At 48.6% G+C, this 16,743-nt stretch overlaps 1 protein-coding gene across 1 annotated transcript in view; it reads left to right on the forward strand.

Moving 5' to 3' along the window:
* Positions 1-16,743, forward strand: part of MTG1 (mitochondrial ribosome associated GTPase 1) — a 35,111-nt gene that overhangs the window by 5,180 nt on the left and 13,188 nt on the right. Inside the window, exons 3-4 of the mRNA XM_038743514.1 lie at positions 1,990-2,094; positions 11,019-11,099. Of these exons, the coding sequence (XP_038599442.1) occupies positions 1,990-2,094; positions 11,019-11,099 (186 nt within the window). The remainder of the gene's footprint in view (positions 1-1,989; positions 2,095-11,018; positions 11,100-16,743) is intronic.

The following is a 16,743-nucleotide window of genomic DNA, read 5'->3' on the forward strand; positions in this document are numbered from 1 at the left end:
TATGGACAGGGACTGTATCTGTTCTGTTGTTGTGCCGTACTCTCCCAAGCGCTCAGTACAGTGGCCTGCGAACCGTAAGCGCTCAACAAATAGCGGTTGACCGACTGATTGGAGTAGGTGGCTTCAAAGGGCAAGAGAAGCTGAGAAGTGAGTCAGGGAAGGCTTCCTGGACGAGGGGGGATTTTTAGTAAGTCCCTGAAGATGGGGAGAGTGGCCTGATCTGCCAGATAATAATAATAATGATGGCATTTGTTAATCAATCAATCAATCAATCGTATTTATTGAGCGCTTACTATGTGCAGAGCACTGTACTAAGCGCTTGGGAAGTCCAAGTTGGCAACATATAGAGACAGTCCCTACCCAACAGTGGGCTAAGCGCTTACTGTGTGCAAAGCACTGTTCTAAGCGCTGGGGAGGTTACATGGTGATCAGGTTGTCCCATGGGGGGTTCACAGTCTTCATCCCCGTTTTACAGATGAGGGAACTGAGGCCCAGAGAAGTTGTGATTTGCCCAAAGTCGCACAGCTGACAACTGGCGGAGCCGGGATGGATGTGAAGCGTCAGCGAAGCGGCGCGGCTCAGTGGAAAGAGCCCGGGCTTTGGAGTCAGAGGTCATGGGTTCAAATCCAGGCTCCGCCAGTTGTCAGCTGTGTGACTTTGGGCAAGGCGCTAGACTTCTCTGGGCCTCAGTGACCTCACCTGTAAAATGGGGATTAACACTGTGAGCCCCCCGTGGGCCAAGCGCTTAGTACAGTGCTCTGCACACGGTAAGCGCTCATTAAATACGATTGATGATGATGACAACGTGATCACCTTGTAACCTCCCCAGCGCTTAGAACAGTGCTTTGCACATAGTAAGCGCTTAATAAATGCCATCGTTATCGTTATTGTTATGTGAAGGGAGAAGGAATTCCACGCAGGGCGGGAGGAGGCAGTGAGGGCCGGATGGGGGGAAGGGAAGGAGGGAGAGAAGGAAGAGAGGAGGGAAGGAGGAAGGAAAGAAGAAAAAAAGGAGAGACGGAGGCATGACGAGTTGGTTGGCATTGGAGGAGTCAAGTGTGTGGGCTGGGTTGTAATAATAATAATGGTGGTATTTGTTAAGCGCTTACTATGTGCAAAGCACTGTTCTAAGCGCTGAAGTGGGAGAGGAGGGAGGTGACATAGTGGAGAGAGGGAGTACCCCCTTTCCAGACTTGCATTAGATCAGTTTCCCCGGTGTGGTCATCATCATCATCATCAATTGTATTTATTGAGCGCTTACTATGTGCAGAGCACTGTACTAAGCGCCTGGGAAGTACAAATTGGCAACATATAGAGACAGTCCCTACCCAGCAGTGGGCTCACAGTCTAAAAGGGGGAGACAAAGAACAAAACCAAACATACTAACAAAATAAAATAAATAGAATAGATATGTACAAAATAAATAAATAAATAGAGTAATAAATATGTACATACATATATACAGGTGCTTTGGGGAAGGGAAGGAGGTAAGATGGGGGGATGGAGAGGGGGACGAGGGGGAGAGGAAGGAGGGTGCTCAGTCTGGGAAGGCCTCCTGGAGGAGGTGAGCTCTCAGCAGGGCCTTGAAGGGAGGAAGAGAGCGAGCTTGGCGGGTGGGCAGAGGGATTGGGGGCATTCCAGGCCCGGGGGAGGACGTGGGCCGGGGGTCGATGGCGGGACAGGCTAGAGCGAGGTACGGTGAGGAGATCAGCGTTGGAGGAGCGGAGGGTGCGGGCTGGGCTGGAGAGGGAGAGAAGGGAGGTGAGGGAGGAGGGGGCGAGGGGATGGACAGCCTTGAAGCCCAGGGTGGTCGTAATGGTCTGCCTTGGGGGGGTCCCTCGTGCCCCCCAAAGAGTCTCTCAGGGGTCTCCCGTGGGTGACCGGCTCCGGCCCAGGGGACGGGGAGGGGGGTGTCCCTCCCAACCGGAGCCGTGATAGCCGCCTGCGTCTGGGGGCCACCCCGAGGCCGGGTTTCCTTAACGATGAAACATCCCGCTGTCGGGCCGAAATCCTCTGTTTCGGGACACCCTGGGAATCCGACCTCACCTGCTCCTGCTCAACAAGATGGATCTGGCGGATCTGCAGGAGCGGCAGGTGAGGACCCGACGGGGCAATCGCCCGCCCTTGCCGACACGCGCGGCCACCCCGGTTCTCGGTTTTGCCTCTCTCAATTGACCCGTCCATCTGGTATTGATCCGTTCATTCAGTCGTATGTATTGAGCGCTTACTGTGTGCAGAGCACTGTACTAAGCGCTTGGGAAGTCCAAGTCGGCACCGTATAGAGGCTCACAGTCTAGAAGGGGGAGACGGACGACAAAACAAAACGCGGCGGCACGGCTAACGAGGAGACCAGAGAGGCCTCGTGAAGTGAGAGGCAGTGTGGCCTGGTGGTTAGAGCCCGGGCCTGGGCGTCTAATCCCGGCTCCGCCACTTCGAGTGACCTTGGTCAAGTCACTTCACTTCTCTGGGCCTCAGTGACCTCATCTGTAAAGCAGGGATCGATACGAATATATATATATATATATATATAGGCTATATGCCTAGCACTGGGGGAGATACAAGCTTATCCAGTCGTATTTATTGAACGCTTGCTGTGTGCAGAGCACTGTGCTAAGCGCTTGGGAAGTACAAGTGGGCAACATATAGAGACGGTCCCTACCCGACAACGCTGGACGGGATTATGGGCTAGAGACAGAGAGAGAGAGAGCGGCAGGGAGACAGAGAGACACAGAGAAAGAGGGCTTTCGGAAAATGGGGGCAGCTTGTGCGAGTTTGAACAGTCTTTTAGACTGTGAGCCCACTGTTGGGTAGGGACCGTCTCTATATGTCGCCAACTTGGACTTCCCAAGCGCTTAGTACAGTGCTCTGCACACAGTAAGCGCTCAGTAAATACGATTGATTGAGAGGAATTTATTTATTTATTTATTTATTTTACTTGTACATAGCTATTCTATTTATTTTATTTTGTTAGTATGTTTGGTTTTGTTCTCTGTCTCCCCCTTTTAGACTGTAAGCCCACTGTTGGGTAGGGACTGTCTCTATATGTTGCCAATTTGTGCTTCCCAAGCGCTTAGTACAGTGCTCTGCACACAGTGAGCGCTCAATAAATACGATTGATGATGATGATGATGATGAGGAAGAAGCAGTTGGAGAGTGGGAGGTTGCCCCAGGTGACTGTGAGCCCCAGGTGGGGCAACCTGATCACATTGTATTCCCCCCAGCGCTTAGAACAGTGCTTTGCACATAGTAAGCGCTTAATAAATGCCACTATTATCATTATTATTAGGTAGGGCTCACAGACTTCATCCCCATGTTACAGAGGAGGTAACTGAGGCCCAGACTTCGCCCATAGTAAGCGCTTAATAAATGCCACTATTATCATTATTATTAGGTAGGGCTCACAGACTTCATCCCCATGTTACAGAGGAGGTAACTGAGGCCCAGACTTCGCACATAGTAAGCACTTAATAAATGCCACTATTATCATTATTATTAGGTAGGGCTCACAGACTTCATCCCCATGTCACAGAGGAGGTAACTGAGGCCCGGAGAATCAATCAATCGTATTTATTGAGCACTTACCGTGTGCAGAGCACTGTACTAAGCGCTTGGGAAGTACAAGTCGGCAACACATAGAGACGGTCCCTACCCAACAGCGGGCTCACAGTCTAGAAGGGGGAGACAGAGAACAAAACCAAACATACTAACAAGATAAAATAAGTGGAATAGATATGTACAAGATAAATAAAGTAATAAATATGTACACACATATATACATCATCCACGATGATGATGGTATTTGGTAAGCGCTTACTATGTGCCAACCACTGTTGTAGGCGCCGGGGGAGATACAAGGCCGTGAGGTGACTTGCCCAAATTCACCCAGCTGACAAGTGGCGGAGCGGGATTAGAACCCGCAACCCCTGAGTCCCAAGCCCGGGCTCTTTCCACCGAGCCACACCTGTATATATGTATATATGGTTGTACATATTTATTACTCTATTTATTTATTTATTTTACTTGTACATTTCTATCCTATTTATTTTATTTGGTTGGTATGTTTGGTTCTGTTCTCTGTCTCCCCCTTTTAGACTGTGAGCCCACTGTTGGGTAGGGACCGTCTCTATGTGTTGCCAATTTGTACTTCCCAAGCGCTTAGTACAGTGCTCTGCACGTAGTAAGCGCTCAATAAATACGATTGATTGATTGATAGATTGATTAAGACTGGACATGGATTGCGTCCAAACTGATCTGCTTGCGTCCGGCCCCGCGCTTAGAGCGGCTGGACCCAGTCCCTGCGCCACACGGGGCTCACAGTCCAACCAGGAGGGAGAACACAGTTGAGGAAACTGAGGCACAGAGAAGTTAAGTGGCTTGCCATACAGCAGGCGAGTGGCGGAGCCGGGATTCGATCCCGGGCCTCTGGCTCAAAGGCCCCGTCTCCTTCCCCTGCTTTCCCCAAATATTCCCAATAATTCTGTTCAACTCTCCCTCCCCGACTCTAGACTGTCAGCTCATGGACGGGGAATGTGCCTGCTTATTGCTCTATTGTAATAATTAATAATAATAATAATAATAATAATAATAATAATGGCATTTGTTAAGCGCTTACTATGTGCAAAGCACTGGGTGTACTCGCCCAAGCGCTTAGTGCAGCGCTGTGCACACAGTAAGCGCTCAGTAAATACAGTTGAATGAACCTAGTGTAGTGCTCTGCAGCAGGCGTTCAGTAAATGCTTTGGATTGAGTGAAGAACCACTGGAGAAGGAGATTCATTCATAATATAATAATAATAATGGCATTTGTTGCCATTATTGTTGCCAACTTTGTACTTCCCAAGCGCTTAGTACAGTGCTCTGCACACAGTAAGCGCTCAGTAAATACGATTGATTGGTTTGTTAAGCGCTTACTATGTGCAAAGCACTGTTCTAAGCGCTGGGGGGATACAATGGGATCAAGCTGTCCTACGTGGGGTTCACAGTCTTAATCCTCATTTTACAGATGAGGTAACTGAGGCTCAGAGAAGTGAAGTGACTTGCCCAAGGTCACACAGCGGACAGGTGGCGGAGCCGGGATTCGAACCCATGACCTCTGACTCCAGAGCCCGGGCTCTTTCCACTGAGCCACGCTGCGTCTCTGAATTCATTCATTCAATCGTATTTATTGAGCGCTTACTCTGCGCAGAGCACTGTACTAAGCGCTTGGGTTGGCAACGTATAGAGACGGTCCCTACCCAACAGCGGGCTCACCGTCTAGAAGGGGGAGGCAGACAACAAATCGAAACACGTGGACGGGTGTCAGGTCATCAGAATAAATACAAAATAAAGCTAGATCATCATCAATCGTATTTATTGAGCGCTTACTATGTGCAGAGCACTGTACTAAGCGCTTGGGAAGTACAAATTGGCAACATATAGAGACAGTCCCTACCCAACAGTGGGCTCACAGTCTAGAAGACAGCCGGGAGTGTGGCCAGAATTGGTACTCTTCCTCACATATTTGAGCACCGTAATCTGTCTATTGCACTCCCACAGTGTAGGGGCCGTCTCTATATGTTGCCAGCTTGTACTTCCCAAGCGCTTAGTACAGTGCTCTGCACACAGTAAGCGCTCAATAAATATGATTGATTGATTGATTGATTCTGTGGGTCGGGCGCTCTACTGGGGGCCTCTTTCTGTGGGCTGACCTGTCCTCTAGAGAAGCAGCATGGCTCAGTGGAAAGAGCCCGGGCTTGGGAGTCAGAGGTCATGGGTTCGAATCCCGGCTCCCCCACATGTCTGCTTGGCAAAGGCCAAGTGGGCTAATGGGCCGGAGCCAAAAAACAAAATGGTGCCAACGGAAGGCTGGGCAGTGCCTCCTTAGGACAATTAGCACCTGAGACTTGAAGGGAAGAAATAATAATAATAATAATAATGATGGCATTTAATAAGAGTGTACTATGTGCAAAACACTGTTCGAAGCACTGGGGAGGTTACAGGGTGATCAGGTTGTCCCTCGGGGGGCTCACAGTCTTCATCCCCATTTTCCAGATGAGAGAACTGAGGCCCAGAGAAGTGGAGTGACTTGCCCAAAGTCACACAGCTGACAATTGGCGGAGTCGGGATTCGAACCCATGACCTCGGACTCCCAAGCCCGGGCTCTTTCCACTGAGCCCTGCTGCTTCCAGTCGGTGCTTGGAAGGCTGCCGTACAATTGGGAGACACCGTGAGCCCGTTGGGTTGGGATTATGTTGCCAATTTGTACTTCCCAAGCGCTTAGTACAGTGCTCTGCACACAGTAAGCGCTCAATAAATACGATTGATTGATTGATTGTCTCTGTTGCCGAATTGTACTTTCCAAGCGCTTAGTACAGGGCTCTGCACACAGTAAGCGCTCAATAAATACGATTGAATAAGTGAATGAACAGACACAATCTCTTCCCACAGGGAGCTTGTCAGTCAGCGAATCCGATTTACTGAGTGCCTACTGTGTGTAGAGCACTGTAATTATGACGATGGTATTTGTTAAGCGCCTACTATGTGCCAAGCATTGGAGTAGATCCGAGGCAATTCATTCATTCAATCGTATTTATTGAGCGCTTACTGTGTGCAGAGCACTGTACTAAGCGCTTGGGAAGTCCAAGTGGGCAACACATAGAGACGGTCCCTACCCAACAGCGGGCTCACAGTCTAGAAGAAGGTAATCAGCCTGTCCTATGTAGGGCTCACCGTCTTAATCCCCATTTTGCAGATGAGGTAACTGAGGCCCAGTGAAGTGACTTGCCCAAGGTCACGCAGCAGACAAGGGGCGGAGCCAGGATTAGAACCCACGTCCTCTGACTCCCAAGCCCGGGCTCTTTCCATGAAGCCAGGCTGCTTCTCACTAAGGGCTTGGAAGAGATAATAATAATAATAATAATAATGGTTTATGTTAAGCGCTTACTATAATAATAATGATAATAATTATTATTATTCTATCCTACTTATTTTATTTCTATCCTACTTATTTTATTCTATCCTACGTATTTTATTTTGTTGGTACGTTTGGTTCTGTTCTCTGTCTCCCCCTTTTAGACTGTGAGCCCACTGTTGGGTAGGGACTGTCTCTATTTGTTGCCGAATTGTACTTCCCAAGCGCTTAGTCCAGTGCTCTGCACATAGTAAGCGCTCAATAAATACGATTGATTGATTGACTGATGAATGATGGCATTTATTAAGCGCTTACTGCGTGCAAAACACTGTTCTAAGCGCGGGGGGGATACAAGGTGATCAGGTTGTCCCACGGGGGGCTCACAGTCTTCATCCCCATTTTGCAGGTGAGGGAACTGAGGCCCGGAGAAGTGAAGCGACTTGCCCAAAGTCACACAGCTGACAAGTGGGGGAGCCGGGGTTCGAACCCACGACCTCTGATGAGGCGGATCGCTACGCCGTAGCATTGGTTCCCCGGAGAATTGGGCCCAGTTTTTGTTTCTGCCCTTCAGAGCTGCCAACTTCGCCCACGTGGCCGTCTTGATCCCTCCATTTCTCATTGATTTCTGGCAGGCCGTTGTCGCCCAGCCGTCCGCGGAGGTTTGGCTGTGCTCTGTGTTGAAATATCTGTTAGTCACTTAACTTCTCTGTGCCTCAGTTGCCTCGTCTGTAGAATGGGGATTGGGGCTGTGAGCCCCCCGTGGGACAAACTGAGCACCCCTCACTGGAAAGAGCCCGGGCTTTGGAGTCAGAGGTCGTGGGTTCAAATCCCGGCTCGGCCAACTGTCAGCTGTGTGACTTTGGGCAAGGCACTTCACTTCTCTGGGCCTCAGTTACCTCATCTGGAAAATGGGAATTGAGACTGTTAGCCCTCCGTGGGACAACCTGATCACCTTGTAACCTCCCCAGCGCTTAGAACAGTGCTTTGCACATAGTAAGCACTTAATAAATGCCATTATTATTATTATTATTATTATTGTAACCTCCCTAGCGCTTAGAACAGTGCTTTGCACATAGTAAGCGCTTCACAAATGCCATTTATTATTATTATTATTATTATTATCTGTTCTTCATTCATTCATTCATTCACTCATTCATTCATTCAGTCGGATGATCTCGTGCGGGTCACTGTGCGGCGTGACCCGCACCGGAGGGAGAGAACCCGTCCCTGATGGACATTTCAAATCCATCTTTTCTATCAGGGCGGCGGCAGCTCCTTCGTTATCATCATCAGTGGTATTTATGGAGCGCTTATTCTGTGCAGAGCTCTGTGCTAATAATAATAATAATAATAATGGCATTTATTAAGCGCTCACTGTGTGCAAAGCACTGTTCTAAGCGCTGGGGAGGTTACAAGGTGATCAGGTTGGCCCACGGCGGGCTCACAGTCTTAATCCCCATAGAGCACTGTTCTAAGCGCTGGGGAGGTTACAAGGTGATCGGGTTGTCCCACGGGGGGCTCACAATCTTAACCCCCATTTTACAGATGAGGGAACTGAGGCCCAGAGAAGTGAAGTGACTTGCCCCAAATCATACAGCTGACAACTGTAGGAGCCGGGATTTGAACCCATGACCTCTGACTCCAAAGCCCGGGCCCTTTCCACTGAGCCACGCTGCTAGACTGTGAGCCCACTGTTGGGTAGGGACTGTCTCTATACGTTGCCAACTTCTACTTCTCAAGCGCTTAGTCCAGTGCTCTGCACACAGTAAGCGCTCAATAAATACGATTGATTGATTCTCCAGCCACACTGCTGCGCCACGCTGCTTCTACTAAGCGCTTGGAAGTTTACGGTTCGACACAGTCCCTGCCCACAGCACGCTTACTGCTTCTACTGAGCGCTTGGAAGTTTCCGATTCATCAGAGTTGGCAGACACAGTCCCTGCCCACAGCACGCTTACGGTCCAGAGGGGACGACAGGTATATTCATAAGCGACAAGAAGCAGCGCGGCTTAGCGGGGAGGGCTCGGGGCTGGGAGTCGGAAGGACTTGGCTTCCCCTCCCGGCTCCACCACCCTTCTGCCGGGTGACCTTGGGGAAGTCACTTCACTCCCCCGGCCCTCAGTGCCCTCGTCGGTCAAAGGGGGGTTAAGAGCGTCCCCCTTTTAGACTGTGAGCCCACTGTTGGGTGGGGACTGTCTCTATACGTTGCCAATTTGTACTTCCCAAGCGCTTAGTACAGTGCTCTGCACACAGCGCTCAATAAATACGATTGATGATGATGATGATGATGACGGGGACTGTGTCCAAACTGATTATTTTGTATCTACGCCAGTGCTCGGCACACAGTAGGCGCTCAACGAGTGCCGTGATTATTAACGTACTGGGCCGGGAATGGGCGCTGGGCTTCTGTTGTATTAATGCCGCGCTCTCCACTCAGTGGCTACTTAGTAAATGCTCTTACTGCCTGAAGGAGGAAAATAGGCCAATGTCACATTCAAATAGGCAGTGTTGGGTTCAAATCAGATCGAATGCTCATCCCATCTCCTCCAAGAGGCCTTCCCAGATTAAGCCCGCCACGACCGTCCCTCCCTTCTCTGCCTTCTGCTTCTGTGACCTTTGGACATTGGATAGTCACCCCAATGCCGCAACACTTAGCCTTAATTATATATTATGAATTATTTATTAACATTATTGGGTAGGGACTGTCTCTTTATGTTGCCAACTTGTACTGCCCAAGCGCTTAGTACAGTGCTCTGCACACAGTAAGCGCTCAATAAATACGATTGATGATGATGATGATTAACATTAACATCTGTCTCCCCCTCTAGACCGTAAGCCTTGTTATGGGCAGGGAATATGTCCACTAATTCTGTTGATTTCATTCATTCATTCAGTCGTATTTATTGAGTGCTTACCATGTGCAGAGCACTGTACTAAGCGCTTGGAGAGTACAATTCAGCAAGAAAATAGAGACAGTCCCTGCCCAACAACGGGCTCACAGTCTAGAAGGGGGGAGGCACAAAACAAAGCAAGTGACAGACATCAACAGCATCAATATAAATAGATAGAATTATAGATATCTGCACATCATTAATAATGATCATTATGAACATAATGAACATTATTATGTTGCCAATTTGTACTTCCCAAGTGCTTAGTACAGTGCTCTGCACACAGTAAGCGCTCAATAAATACGATTGATGATGATGATGACTATAATAAAATAGCCATTCATTCATTCAGTCGTATTTCTTGAGCGCTTACTGTGTGCAGAGCACTGTACTAAGCACTTGGAAAGTACAATTCCGCAATAGATACAGACAATCTCTATCCACCAACAGGCTCACAGTCTAGAAGGGGGGAGACAGGCAACAAAACAAAACAACTAGACGTCAAAACTTTGCACATAGTAAGCGCTTAATAAATGCCATTATTATTATTGTTATTATTAAAAGCATCAGAATAAATAGGATTATAGATATATACACGTTATTAATAAAATAAATAGAATAATAAAAATGTACACATATCCACAAGTGCTGTGGGGCGGAGGTGCGTATTATTAGAGCAGAGGGAGTCGGGGCGATGGGGAGGAGGAGCAGAGGAAAAAGGGGGCTATTCTACTCTCCCAGGCGCTTAGTATAGTGCTCTGCACATAGCGCCCACTAAATACCATTGATTCATAAGTTAATGTGTCTGTTTATAGTTATAGTGTACTCTCCCAAGCGCTTAGTATAGTCTTTTGCAATAAATACGATTGAATGTATTCTATTTATTTTATTTTCTTAATATGTTTTGTTCTCTGTCTCCCCCTTCTAGACTGTGAGCCCACTGTTGGGTAGGGGCCGTCTCTGTATGTTGCCAACTTGGACTTCCCAAGCGCTTAGTACAGTGCTCTGCACACAGTGAGCGCTCAATAAATACGATTGAATGAATGAATGATTAAATACTCACTGGTGAACGGAAGCGTGGGGCTCTCTGAGGTCCTGAAATCCGCCTCCAGTTACGCCTTTAGCCTGCAAAGGTTGTGGGGCCGGGGGTGGGGGAAAATAAATAAATAACGAACGAATAAATAAACCGGCAAGCTTTATCAGTTGAGGTTTTAATGTAGCAATATTTGGTTCTTCCAGGAAATTGTGCGACACTTGGAGAACGAAGGTCTGAAAAATGTCATCTTTACCAACTGTGTGAAGGATGAAAATATAAATCAGGTATTCCCTTTTTTGGGTGTGGTTTAGACATCATCATCATCATCATCAATCGTATTTATTGAGCGCTTACTATGTGCAGAGCACTGTACTAAGCGCTTGGGAAGTACAAATTGGCAACATATAGAGACAGTCCCTACCCAACAGTGGGCTCACAGTCTAAAAGGGGGAGACAGAGAACAAAACCAAACATACTAACAAAATAAAATAAATAGGATAGATATGTACAAGTAAAATAAATAAATAGAGTAATAAATATGTACAAACATATATACATATATACAGGTGCTGTGGGGAAGGGAAGGAGGTAAGATGGGGGGGATGGAGGGGGGACGAGGGGGAGAGGAAGGAAGGGGCTCAGTCTGGGAAGGCCTCCTGGAGGAGGTGAGCTCTCAGTAGGGCCTTGAAGGGAGGAAGAGCGCTAGCATCCCCCTCGGAAAGCTGTTGCCGTTTAAACCCGGTGAGCGGTGGGCCCGGCCGGGGAGAGGGATTTGTTTCTGGAAAAACCCGGGGGCCGCTTGTCGGAGTATACGTCTCCGTCCTCTAGCTCCAGGTTTTCCGTTCTCTCACCCTGGTCGGGTGTGGCTCTCCCACAGTGAACAGAGACGCTTAATGGAAAGAGCATCATCATCATCAATCGTATTTATTGAGCGCTTACTATGTGCAGAGCACTGTACTAAGCGCTTGGGGAGTACAAATTGGCAACATATTGAGACAGTCCCTCCCCAACAGTGGGCTCACAGTCTAACATGTTTTGAATCCCCATTTTACAGATGAGGGAACTGAGGTACAGAGAAGTGATTTGCCCGAGGTCACACAGAAGACAAGTGGCGGAGCCGGGATTAGAACCCAGGTCCACTGACTCCCAGGCCGCAATTTTTTCCTTCCTTTTTCTTTAAAGCCCTGCCAGGTTTTGAAACATAAAACATCGGCAGTCTCAGATGCGGAAGCTGAAGAACAAACAGCAGGAATTCCGGCACTTCCAGAAAGTCCCTGGGAATCTTGCTGTTTTCAAAGGGTCGGGACTTTAGTTTCAGTTTCTTCTGAGAGGGGAAGCAGGAGCTCAGTTACCAATGAACATTGGAAAAGCACATCTCCTGGGGTATTTCTCACCTGAAGTAGTTTCAAAAAAAGTCTTCCATCATCATCATCAATCGTATTTATTGAGCGCTTACTGTGTGCAGAGCACTGTACTAAGCGTTTCTTCTTCCAGGCAAGAAGAAACCGGCTGAGAGCCAGAGGACCTGGGTTCTAGTCCTGGCTCCGCCACTTGTCGGCTGTGCGACCCCGGGCAAGTCACTTACATTTTTTTTTTTATGGTATTTATTAAGCGCTTACTGAAACGCCACAGTAGATTCAAGATCACGAGGTTGGACACAGTCCCATGAGGGGCTCAGAGTCTTCATTGCCATTTTACAGACGAGGTAACTGTGACACAGAGAACTGAAGTGAGCGCCCAAGGTCACACAGCAGACAAGTGGGGAACACTTGCAGGGAGCAGCGTGGCTTAGTGGAAAGAGCCCGGGCTTGGGAGTCAGAGGTCGTGGGTTCTAATCCCGGCTCCGCCACTTGTCTGCTTGTGTGACCTTGGGCAAGCCGCTTAACTTCTCTGAGCTTCAGTGATCTCATCTGTAAAATGGGGATTAAGACCGTGAGCCCCACGTGGGACAACCTGATTACCTTCTATCTACAACAGCGCTTAGAACAGTGCTTGGCACCTAGTAAGCGCTTAACAAATACCGTCATCATTATTATTATTATTAAGTGGCAGAGCCGGGATTAGAACCTAGGTCCTTCTGACTCCCCAGCCTGTGGTCTGTCTGTCCACGCTGCTTCTTTGTTACTTTCTTAGCTTCAGTTACTTCATCTGCAAATTTAAATTGACGGATTTAAATTTAAAGATTAAATTTTTCTGGACAAGATGTGCATATCCTTTAAATTTTATATTTATTTATTTACCTTAACGCCCGTCTCCCCTCCAGGCTGTGAGCTCGTTGTGGGCCGGGAGCGTGTTTGCCAGCTGTGTCGCATTGCACTCTCCCGAGCGCTTAGTTCAGCGCTCTCTACATTGGAAGTGTTCAAAAACTATCACTGACGATGATCCGTAAAATGGGAATGAAGACCGTGGGCCCCATGTGGGACATGGACTATCTTGTATCTACCCCAGTGTTTAGCAGAGTGCCTGGCACAGAGTAAGCGCGGAGCAAATACTATTAAAAAAAAGGGTGGCCGCTGCCCTCCTGGCATTACCGTGGTACCCAGGGAGAGCACAGTATCCCGCCGGGCAGGGATGTATCCTGGGATTTGGGAGACACGATTTATTGCGTATGGAAGGAATTCAGCAACACGGCCTGCTTGCTGGCCGTGTCGCCCGACCGGTGAGATGCTATTTCCATCTGGATCACGTTTCGTAAATGGGGGCCAGGAGTTGGCACGTGCCTAGCGTTTGGCAGGCGCCCCCGATTCCTCTTCACCACAGCGAGACGCATTCCCACGACCAGCTGGGGGTCCGGAGCCCGTTTGAGCTACTTATTGAACGTGCCCCAAAGTCCACGGCCTCGGGGACGGGCGGGGAAAGCAGGGCCGCCGACTGTCGGGAGCCCGTCTCTGGGGATTCAACGTCCCCTAATTTCAGGCATTTAAGACAAGTCCTCATCGCCCTTTTTCTGTCACCAGCCCCAGGTCTTGCCCTAGAGGCTCCAAACCAGCCCCTCTTCCCAAGCTGGAAAAGCCCACTATCCTATCCCATCTCAATGAACGGGAATTTCCGAACTGGCCGATATGTCGAGACAGATCCTAATCAAATGTAACGAATAGGAATTTCTAGACTGGGCACTCTGTGACCATTTCAAAAGGAAACCAATCAATCAATCAATCGTATTTATTGAGCGCTTACTGTGTGCAGAGCAATGTACTAAGCGCTTGGGAAGTACAAGTCGGCAACACATAGAGACAGTCCCTACTCAACAGCGGGCTCACAGTCTAGAAGGGGGAGACAGAGAACAAAACCAAACATACTAATAAAATAAAATAAATGGAATAGATATGTACTGTACACAGAGGAGGGCTTTTGTTCAAATTCTTAAATCTAATTGAAGGGGTAAACGCATACAGAAGAAGCATGGCTCGGTGGAAAGAGCCCGGGCTTTGGAGTCAGAGGTCAGGGGTTCAAATCCCGGCTCTGCCAATTGTCAGCTGTGTGACTTTGGGCGAGTCACTTGACTTCTCTGTGCCTCAGTTACCTTATCTGTAAATTGGGGATGAAGACTATGAGCCCCACGGGGGACAACCTGATCACCTTGTAACTTCCCCAGCTCTTAGAACAGTGCTTTGTACATAGTAAGCGCTTAATAAATGCCGTTATTATTATTATACATGCTCACAAACACACACGCACCGCAACCCCCACATCCATCCAGTTTTGCCCAAGTTAGTGGAGACGGTCCCACATCAGAGGATTTGGGAGTGTCCAGCTGCTGAGGGGCGGCCGGACGGCCTCGCGATGGCCGTGAGCGGCGGCACGGACCCCTGGTTCAAGCCCCAGCCGGTTTCCAGCTTGCAGCGGCCGTGCCCTGGTCCCTTTCTTAGCTTAGGGCGACTGCTCTGGGCCTTGATGGCCATCGCTATCTCGTCATCTCTTGGGGGGATAAAAAGGAGAGCGTTTCTCCCCGGCGACCGACTTTTAACCGCCTCTGCCTCGGGCATCACAGCAATTCCCAATTTGCTGTTTTGGTCGTAGCAGACTGGCTTTGCAACTGTCTTCTCTGCCCCAGAACAGCCCAGTTTCTTCTCGAACTCGTTCCTCCGTGGTGGTGTTCACGGGTTCAGAAGAAACGGTCATTTGTACCAGGGCTTCTTGGCCAACAAAATGGGTTTCGCGGAATCCACATACCGACTTTCAGGCCTGAGCCACGGAGGAAGTCACATCCCAGTAAATCGCTATGGCGGATTCCTTTGACTCGTTATTATTATGGCTATTATTAGGGCATTTGTAAGCACTTGGGACACGCCAGGCAGTGTTCTAAGCGCTGGGGTAGGTCCGGTCTCCGTCCCACATGGGGCTCACAGGGAGAATGGGTGTTGTGTCCCCATTTTCTGGATGAGGAAACTGAGCTTCCATATATGAATCCCTAGGCCACTCAGAGCGAGTCCAGTGCAAGCAATGGGCCCCGTTTAATGTCTCTCTCTCCCTCTAGATGGTAAGCTCATTGTGGGCAGGGAATGTCACTGTTTATCGTTGTACTTTCCCAAGCACTTTTGTACAGTCTCCCCCTTTTCCCCTCCTCCCCCCTCCATCCCCCCGCCTTACCTCCTTCCCTTCCCCACAGCACGTGTATATATGTATATATGTTTGTACATATTTATCACTCTATTCATTTTATTTGTACATATTCTATTTATTTTATTCTGTTAATATGTTTTGTTCTCTGTCTCCCCCTTCTAGACTGTGAGCCCACTGTTGGGTAGGGACCGTCTCTATATGTTGCCAACTTGGACTTCCCAAGCGCTTAGTACAGTGCTCCGCACAAAGTAAGCGCTCAATAAATACGATTGTATGAATGAATGAATGAATTCCCCGCCTCCAGGATGGAGCTGGGTCTTCAAAGGAGATCGTATGCTCATAGTGGACAGGGTATGCGTCTGTTATGTCGTTCTGTTATACTCTCCCAAGTGCTTAGTGTAGTGCTCTGCACACAGTAGGCGCTCAGTAGATACGACTGAGTGAGTGAAATAGGAGGAAAGGAAATATTGCCCCAGGATTCTCAGACTCTGTTTCTGCAATGTGGCCCAGCGCATAGAGCCCAGGCCCGGGAATCAGAAGGACCTGGGTTCTAACTCTGGCTCCATCCCATGTCCGTTGTGTGACCGTGGGCAAGTCACTCCACTTCTCTGGGCCTCGGTTTCCTCATCTGTCAAATGGGATTTAAGACTGTTATCTCCAGGTGAGGCAGGGCCTGTGCCCAACCCGATTTGTTTGAAGCCACCCCAGCACTTAGCACAGTGCCTGGCACAGAGGAGGCGCTGAATAAATACCACAGTCCTTATTATCATTCGCGGGCAGGGACCTGGCTTTGCATTCTGGGCAGGGGTTCTGTCGACCACCTCATTCATTCGTTCATTCAGTCGTATCCCTGTGCGGGCGCCAAATGCCGGCTTCGGCGCTTGTGTCGGATGAAGCAATGAAGACAGAAACGTCTGGGGCTAGGCGAGTCACCAAAGATGACTGACTTTATTTACAAGTAGCTGGCTTTTATAGTCGCAGACAAACATGTTTTTCAAATTCCGTTAGCTCTTAAATGATGACAGAGTACAATAAGAAACAACATTCTGTTTCTTAACATTCAGCCTTCCCAGACTGAGCCCCTTCCTTCCTCTCCCCCTCTCCATCCCCCCATCTTACCTCCTTCCCTTCCCCACAGCACCTGTATATATGTATATATGTTTGTACATATTTATTACTCTATTTATTTTACTTGTACATATTTATTCTATTTATTTTATTTTGTTAGTATGTTTGGTTTTGTTCTCTGTCTCCCTCTTTTAGACTGTGAGCCCACTATTGGGTAGGGACCGTCTCTGTATGTTGCCAACTTGTACTTCCCAAGTGCTCAGTCCAGTGCTCTGCACACAGTAAGCGCTCAATAAA

Source organism: Tachyglossus aculeatus, chromosome 3, assembly GCF_015852505.1.
Source record: "Tachyglossus aculeatus isolate mTacAcu1 chromosome 3, mTacAcu1.pri, whole genome shotgun sequence".
Taxonomy (NCBI): domain Eukaryota; kingdom Metazoa; phylum Chordata; class Mammalia; order Monotremata; family Tachyglossidae; genus Tachyglossus; species Tachyglossus aculeatus.